An 8,798-nucleotide genomic window follows, 5' to 3' on the forward strand; every position below is an offset into this window, starting at 1 on the left:
GGTTGGGAACCGGAGGGTTGCTGGTTCAAGTCCCCGTCCGGACCGAAGTATGGTGGTAGACTGGTAGCTGGAGAGGTGCCATTTCACCTCCTGGGCAGGTGCTCTTGAACAAGGCACCGAACCCCCATCTGCTCGGGGCGCCTTTCCATGGGCAGCCCCCTCACTCTGACATCTCTCCATTAGTGCATGTGTAGGTCCTGAGCGTGTGTGTAATTCAGGCCTGTGTGTAATAACAACAGAGTGAAAAGTGTAGTTTCCCCTTGTGGGTATAAAAAAAAAATGTTTGTTTGCTTCACCTGTTCACCTGGTTTTTTTGAGAGAGGGGTTGAGCCTGGGAGCGAACACTTTCTGTTGACCTTGTTTCGACTCACAAAGTAACTTTACATTGCGTAACGGCCGTACTAGTCGTAGTTCACGTGTGGAGGAATAAATCATCGCAATACAATCGTCTGATCATAGTGTGTTTATGCATCTCTCATCTCACGGCAGCACTTTGTTGGACTGCTTACAGGTGCAACAGACGCATCACTGGGTGCTCTGCCTTGCTGATCTGACACATATAAAATGTAATGCTACCACACTGAGAAACACTATAGAGAGCAACAACAACTTAAACAAAAGGGTCTTGTGTTTCAGGTACACTTGTGAAAAAGCCGGCTGCCCACTAAAGTTACTGCTGTGTGTGACACTAAAAGCTGGACTGAGCGCTGTATTGGGAACAATGTTCCATGTCCCAGACAGTTTAAGAGGCAATGAAACACTTGACTAGAGCACATCTCCCTTTCCCACAGAGGCCCTCTGAGCAGCTCTGGAAACTAGGAAGTCAAAGTGTTTTAACTTATGGCGGTATAACTGCTGTGACATTAAAAACAGAACAGCTCAAAATAGTAGCAAGAGTGAACGAGAGAGAAACACAGATAGAAAGAGAGACAGAAAGATGAGATAAAAGCACAAAATGAAATATGGGTATGATGTATTTGTGAGTAATGCTTTTGGACCATTCACAGCACAACTTACATATTTGTGGAAACTATAAATTCACACATATAACTTATGGCATGTAAGCCCATGTATATACAATATACTACAGCATGTGATGAGATATGGCTTTCTGAGTATGAAGATAAATTATGTAATGTTGAAGAATGTGCTTTCCAAAGAAATGTATCCAAGACTGCTTCTAAAGGTATAAAAAAGGCTGTTTTCTTAAACTACTGAATCAAAAACTTGAGCTTTGCTTCCAATTTGATTCCACAGAGACTTATGGCTGGTATTTTGTAAACAACCACGTGCAGACAGAAATGGCATGGCCTTTAAGAAGTGCAAACAGAGAAAGTGTTGCTAAAAACAAAGCTTATCATGGTGATGAATGTCAACAGTGAACATTTCCACACAGGAAATAATTGCTTCAAGTTGAGCATAATTGGTTCCTCTTTAATGTGCACTCTCTCTCTCTCTCTCTCTCGCTCTCTCTCTGCTGCTTCCATTTTACAGTTACCAATTAAAACACACAGTTGTTACTTTTCTTAGTGCACTTTCTGTAAGTACTACAAGTGGAAAACTGATCCAGGAAAAACCTTATTTGTTGTTTGTTTTTCCACCTCGTCTCCCAGTTTTGCTCCAGATAATAAGTACTGTAGGAATTGTTTTCTTACCCCGGTGAAAAAGTCTTTGACCTTTTCCTCAATCTGCTTTCATTTAGGGGCTGTTGAAGCACTTACTATGCTGTCAAAAGTGATGTGTTACTGTGACAACCTTTGTATTTATTTATTTCCTTGCTGTTAGCATGGCTGAAAAGACATTTTCTTTATTTGTTTTTAAATAGATTGCCTCAAAAAAGTTTTTTTCAAACCGTGAGTTGAAGATTGAGGGTCAACAACATTTTTCAGAGAGCATCTTAAAATATATAGATAAATGGTATGTAGATTTTTAAAAAGAGAAATAACATTTTACAACCCCATGAGACCTCTGCAGTTTGAGAAACAACATTGCTTGTCAGTATGAAACCTTTGCTCAGCTTTTAAGTAAAGTTTTATGACTTCAACATTTGTTTTGACAAGCTTATAAATCTTCTGTGTTGACTTGAACATTACATCTGTGTTTATTTAATTTCTAAAATGACCAATGACCATGGTTATTTCCAAATGAATGAATATCTCTAATGAGAACTTTATAACCTTTTTGCCCGCTGTGTGTTTGCAGCACTGAGTGTAAGGATTACAGGAGGACCAGATGCATAGGCACCTATGAAAAATTCACCTCACACCCTTTCCCACTGATGTTGTGATAAAGGCATACAAGCTTTCCCTTGGGCCAAAAACGCACGCCTCCAAGGAGCTAAGTCCAGGTCTGGAAGCCCTCCGAGCCAGGTGTGAGGGGCCCGGAGAGGGGTCCGGACCCCAGCCAGAAAATACCTACATCACTGAGGGAGCACTAACGGGCCACAGACACCTCCAGGGCATTGAGAAGACGGAATGAAAAAGTGAGGAGAAAAAAAAAAGTGTGATGGTGTAGATTGCCGAGAGAGCTTAGAGAACCACCATTTACAATGACGGCAATGTTCCAAAGAGCTAAAGCTGGGAACCTGCTCTTGTAAAATGCATGCAGACTGGTGTGCACGTGTGATGGGTCTTTTTCATCTACAAATGAACCAAAAGATTTTTATTCACAAAGGAGAGCAAGATTGTTTTGTCGGGTGGTTTTTAATGCACACCAGACAGATGGGTTTAAGACTGCATTCCTATTTCTCCTTTTTTGTTTTTTGACTGACCTCAACTTGAAAGACATTACAGTAAAGGAAACCCACTTTAGAAGTGATCAATGCTTTATACCAAAAGCAATTACTGTTGGTTCTCTTGCTGTCTTTCTCTGCTTGTGTGAAGGTTTCAGGCATTTAATTTACTCGCCTCCTGGGAATCCTTATGACATAGCTCCTCTTGGAAGTCATCGACAGTAAAGCAGCCAGATCTATATACATTTCTGACCTCTGCATCTGCGTTCTAGCACATGCTCGACTCGTGTTCTCCAGCACATGGCTCACAAGGAAGCGTAATCTGCTACACTTCACACATCCTCAGCTGGCCAGGAGAAATTAGGTCAGGAGTTGAAACAGGTGAAGTTTAGTTTAGTTTCTCTTGGTGATGTAGAGATACATGAGCTGAAACTGCGGAGTCTGCAGAGATGGAGTGATAAATTAGCACATGAAAGAATAAAAGAATAAAGAAATTCCCAAAGAACCGCACTGACAGATGTTTTGTCTGAATTCTCTGGGAGATAAAGGGAAAAAGGGACAGCACAGTAAGGAGGAGTGAAAGAATAAGAGAAGTGGTCTCATCATTCACAGCACAATGACACTACTGTTACAACTCTTACACGTGTAAACTCTGAAGTTTCCAAAACACCATCGTTCTCATCCTCTGACTTGTTTTGGCCATTTACCCTGTTAGTGAGTGTGTGATTTGCCTAGAAACCTGTCAGTCAGCATCTATTCTTGTAATTGGAGGAGAGTTATGGGGGAGGGGCGGTAAGGTTCTGTGCCAGTGTTAACGAGCTTGTTCTCTTACATCCATGACGGAGCTAATGAGTGAGTCAAGCCTTGTGCACCAGCAATAACACTGGCCTTAGGAATCCTAAAGGACAGGAATTACTGCTATTATAAATACTAGATTATAGAAGACATTGACATCCCCGGCAGGAGACTTAGCTACAATTAGCCACAACTTAGTTGACGTGTGCTGAATTAAGTAAACAGTGCTAACCTCTGCTAACAGCACAGCTTAGGCCTACATTAAAAGATAACACTAAACCAGCCTGTGAAAAAAATGAGACAAACTGACTTAAACTTGAGGAAAACATTGCAGCTATGCAATTTTAACACATCTGTGAGGATTCCTGGGGTGGTGCGGTCTCTCGCTAGTAGCCTATGTAAATTACCCATAAACCACGCCCTCTTTGTCCCTCCCTTCAGGCCCCTCCTCCCTATGCCAAAACAAGTTGAACCTGAAAACCAGTGACATTGTAAAAATCTTGACAGCGTAAAAAAAAACTGTCACTAAAAAGACACAGACATCATGTAGATTGACATTGAAAAACCTATCATGATGCAAACAGATGTCAAAGTGAAATAATATCATAGGATTGTAAGATTATTACTTTTTGATGTTTGTGTTTTATATATCAGTTCAACATTTTTCAGTGCCAATATTTCTTGTTTCAAAGCCAAATCTTATTTTCAATACCACAGGTTACTGTCACTTTTCTAGCTCTATAGAGTGAGGGACCAGGCCAAGTTCAGATAAAGCATCAAACATTAAACATCGGAGCCTCTAGAGGTAGTACTGGCGGTGGTCATATTTATGTTTATAACTTGCCCAGGGAGGAAATTAGAGCAATCCTTTACGAACAGACAGCATCTAATTAAGTAAACATGAGCGAGGTAACAACTGATTGAACTATTCACCCCAAATTATGAGGGTCAAGTACACTATAATTACATTTAGCAAGAATTTATGAAGAAATATTATTGCCCAATGCCAAATAAATTTTAGTCTAAAACGGAACCTTTTATCACAAAAGGATTGAAGCTTATGCGTTTGTTTCTACGTTTACTTATTTACTGTACGTAAAAATGTTGAACAAATAGATATGAAACACATAGTCATGAAAAGATGAGGGAACACATGAGGAAAAATGAAAATTAAAGAAAGCAAAGGGAAAAAACGGAGGGGAAATTAGTTTTATGATCTGCAATATTCTGCCAGAAATTTTATTAGTCACTTAAGCATGTGTGACCTGCCCCTTCACAGCAGGCTGTTAAATGCTAGTGACCTTGCAGCGGGTGCTATGAATCCCTTGTACCTCTAGTATCCCTGAACGCACTGCCCCTCCCCGACCTTAACACACATGATCTTTCACCTTACCGTTATGGGACAGATAAATTAACCAGCTGCTAAACTTGGCTTACTTCTACATTGTCTGTGGCCCACATTTCAGTTTGTTTATACGCCTTAGGTGTGTGAGTGTGAAAATGTCATCAAGCACAAGCATCAATTTACATTGCGTACTAAACACATGTGGCTCTGGATAGGTTTATGGAAAGAAAAGTGTTACAGGATTTATTAATAACATCCTCGATTAGCATGTGTTGTAAATTGAGGTGTGAGAAGGTGGAGTGGAGAGGGAAGTATGCTGTAAGATTACTGGTGAAAAGTTGCTGTTCTACAGTGCACGTACCCCTGAGGATGTAGTTCTGGTAGTTCTGGTCGGCTTCAGCGCCCACTTTAATCAAACACGTCAGTCCTTCCGCCACAACAAACTCGTGCACCAGGTCTTTGTCATCCTGGAAAGAGGTCAAGGAGAAAGGGGGGATTATTAAGAGTTGTCACATATCACCTACAGAGCCAGAGACTACGTTGGTATGTACAGTATTTTAAACAATTATATTTGATGGATTTAGTTCCACCTTCCACCACATAATTGTCCTCAGAGTGATGTAAACATGAACGTTGGCTGAACGTGCATGAACATTGCTTGCGAATAATAGACTAAGGTTCGTCGAAAGGACTAGATGTTGCAATCCCTAGTATTTGTACCACATCTAATTCGGGAGATTTTGAAGGATGGCTGCTCTGTCCTCTGCCTCAGCTGCTAAGTTGGAATAGCGCAACTTCTTAAGCTCATACGCTTCTTCGATGGGGTCCTCCCAGGGAACTGTCAACTCTATGATGTACTGTAGGGGAGCTGAATAGAATAAGAGTGTGTGCGGAGAAATAATGATCTGGGAGCTTTTGTCTAATAGTTCATACAACTATTTACAATTACTTAGAACAGTTTTACGTGATAAAGAAATTAATCAACCCCCAAAACAACAGCAACTGTTTATAATGATTTATTCTGACCTTAATGTTCACAAATTATACATAATTTCTTATGCACACAGTGGAGAAATTACTTGTCATGCTTAAAGCAGAAAATGTAATGCAAAAAAAAAAAAACTAGTGGATGTAGCAGAGCGCATGAGCACATTTCTCAATTCAGCTTTTACAAAATCCTCAGCTGAATAAACATTTCTATAATTTACTTTTGTAAATTCAGTTATAGCTACTACAAGAGCAATGAGCAATGCAATCTGCTTACAGTGTGTTCAAATTCCTGTTGCTTTGGCCTCCCCAATTAATCCCACATGTTCTCCTCAATGACAAAAGCACCTGCATCTCTCACACCTGTTATTTAAGACTCACACATATACACTGCACTACTGCAAAGTAGTAGTGATAATACTGATAAGTTATACTGACATGGGCGCCTGGATAGCTCAGTTGGTAGAGCGGGCGCCCACATGTGGAGGTTTGCCCCTCGACGCAGCGGGCCAGGGTTTCACTCAGACCTGTGGCCCTTTGATGCATGTCGTTCTCCCCCCTGTCTCCCCTTTCATTTATTCAGCTGTCCTGTCAATAAAGACCTCAAGTGCCCGAAAAACATAATCTTAAAGTTATACTGATATCAGGCCAGTTGGATATTTTCTTCGACAACAAGAATAATGGTCATTCTTTACAGCAGAAGCCCCACACCATTCATGGTGTAAAAAGTGAGGTATTCTAATCTATTTTGGGCCTGCATCAATCTGTTGCCAGTCTGTTGCTCTCTTTTCCATCTAACTGTGGGTTAACCCTCCCCCTCTATGGCCGACTGCCCACCAGGCCAGCCCAGCCTAGCCCAGCCAAGCCCAGTGTGTGAAGTATGACCAGACCTGAACACTCCATAGCTGCCACGAAGGCAGACTCCAAGCAGCTCAAGAAAACAATGCTGTGTATGAGTGCGTGTGTGTGTGTGTGTGTGTGTGCGTGTGTGTGTGTGTGTGCATGTGTGCATGTGTGCACTGATGCATGTCTGCACACTACATATAGTTCTTGCATGTTATTATGTGTACGTAGCCATAGCGTGGCAGAAGATAGTTAACATGTTAACAAATGCTGCATTCTTGAAAGAAATGCCTATTAGATCATGAAAAACATGGATCACTGTATGTTGTGAGCTGGAGATTTTAAAAAGATATAATTGTTTAGAATTCAACAAAAACTAAGAGAGAGAAATAATTACCTGAAAAATCTGCTTGAGGGAAAAGAGGGCTCTCCGTAGCTCCCGTCCAGTTGAATTGTAGAGTTTTTCTATAAAAGAAAAAAGGAAACAAAAGTCACACACGTGGTTGGAATTATTCTATTATGTTAATAGTGAATACATAAAAATGGACAAGAGATTAAAATCATCGTGACTTCTTATTAAAAAATGAATTGCCTGTCTACTAGTGTTTTTGTGTATCACTTGCATGATGTGCCTATGACAAAAAAATCTGCGCCATGCACACATCATTGGCAGCAATTAACCTGAGTAGCTAAATTTAAAAAAATGTCTTGCAAGAGGAACAGGGATAGCAAAGCATGAAGCAACTCAGAACACATCTGTGGAGAGTTAGTTAACAGTGGATGTTTCCTGCTGACAAAGCCATATCTGTAGCTTCCCATAATACAAAGTCAAGCAGAAACTTAAGCCAATAGCCACCACAATGGCTATGGAAACACCACAGAGGATTAAAAGAGAAGATATGATGGATGACAGATGCTTGTGATGGAGGCGGAAATCTCATCGCAACTACTTTGACAATCCTTTAGCCTGTGTGTGCAGTCTGCAGAGTCTGCCGTGGAGTGGCAGCATTGAGCTCTATCCTTGTAGCTCACTCATTACTGCTGTGTGAACTCTCTCTGACTCAGCAAAACCTGCTGGTGCAGATACAGCAGCAAACAGTACGTACAGTACAGTTTGGTCCAGTGCAGTGCAATGCAGTACAGTTTAGTACTCTTTCTGCTTCTGTCTTTGTATGGTCGTTTAATTCACCCATTGCTCTTATTGGTATGCTAAATATCATTTTTGTCTGCCTTTGACAGACACTTTCTTGCTTGAAGGCATGATGATCTGTTTTAGTCAGCAAAGATCTGAAAGGAGACTGGCATGTACACAGACATGAACACAGCGAGGCACTTTCTTTCTTTCTTTCTTTCTCTCTCTCAATCTCTCTTGCTCTTTCTCTCTCTCTCTCTCTCTCTCTCTCTCCTTTCACACACACACACACACACACACACACATGCACACAAACACACCCTACATTAATCACTTTGCAATGTGGCTCTAGTCTGTTTGTTGCACCACTGCAGCAGGTGAAGTCCTGATTGGACGAGCAGGGCTTAGGGAAGTTGAATACCCAAACATGCAACTGAGAGGAGCACACACACACATACACACACACACACACAAACACAAACACACACACACACACACACACAAATGAGTTGTGCCCATGAGCTCCTTTTCTTCACAAACAGCTGCCACTGATTCTATCAAAGTGTGAGAAAGATAATTGATGAGTATGTGATTCAGAGCAACAGGCCTCTATTCATTATTGTTTCTTCAGCTGATAAACAGATAAAAAAGAGAAACATCCATCCATCCATCCATCTTTGGCCGCTTATCCGGTATCGGGTCGCGGGGGCAGCAGCTCCAGTAGGGGACCCCAAACTTCCCTTTCCCGAGCCACATCAACCAGCTCCGACTGGGGATCCCGAGGCGTTCCCAGGCCAAGTTGGAGATATAATCTCTCCCCTAGTCCTGGGTCTTCCCCGAGGCCTCCTCCCAGCTGGAAGTGCCTGGAACAGGGAGGCGCCCAGGAGGCATCCTTACCAGATGCCCAAACCACCTCAACAGGCTCCTTTCGACGCGAAGGAGCAGCGGCTCTACTCCGAGCTCCT

General features: G+C 41.7%; 1 protein-coding gene across 6 annotated transcripts in view; it reads right to left on the reverse strand.

Annotated features, from left to right (window-relative positions):
• The window catches only part of fhod3b (formin homology 2 domain containing 3b), a 134,391-nt gene that overhangs the window by 65,741 nt on the left and 59,852 nt on the right, over nt 1-8,798 (reverse strand). For 5 of the 6 annotated variants that reach the window (XM_032518285.1, XM_032518284.1, XM_032518286.1 and 2 more), the window contains exon 5: nt 5,233-5,338. In XM_032518285.1, coding sequence (XP_032374176.1) covers nt 5,233-5,338 — 106 coding nt within the window. Of the gene's footprint in view, nt 1-5,232; nt 5,339-7,098; nt 7,166-8,798 lie in introns of those variants that run through there. The other variant, XM_032518287.1, reaches the window with a different exon arrangement.

This window comes from Etheostoma spectabile, chromosome 6 (assembly GCF_008692095.1).
Source record: "Etheostoma spectabile isolate EspeVRDwgs_2016 chromosome 6, UIUC_Espe_1.0, whole genome shotgun sequence".
Lineage (NCBI taxonomy): Eukaryota > Metazoa > Chordata > Actinopteri > Perciformes > Percidae > Etheostoma > Etheostoma spectabile.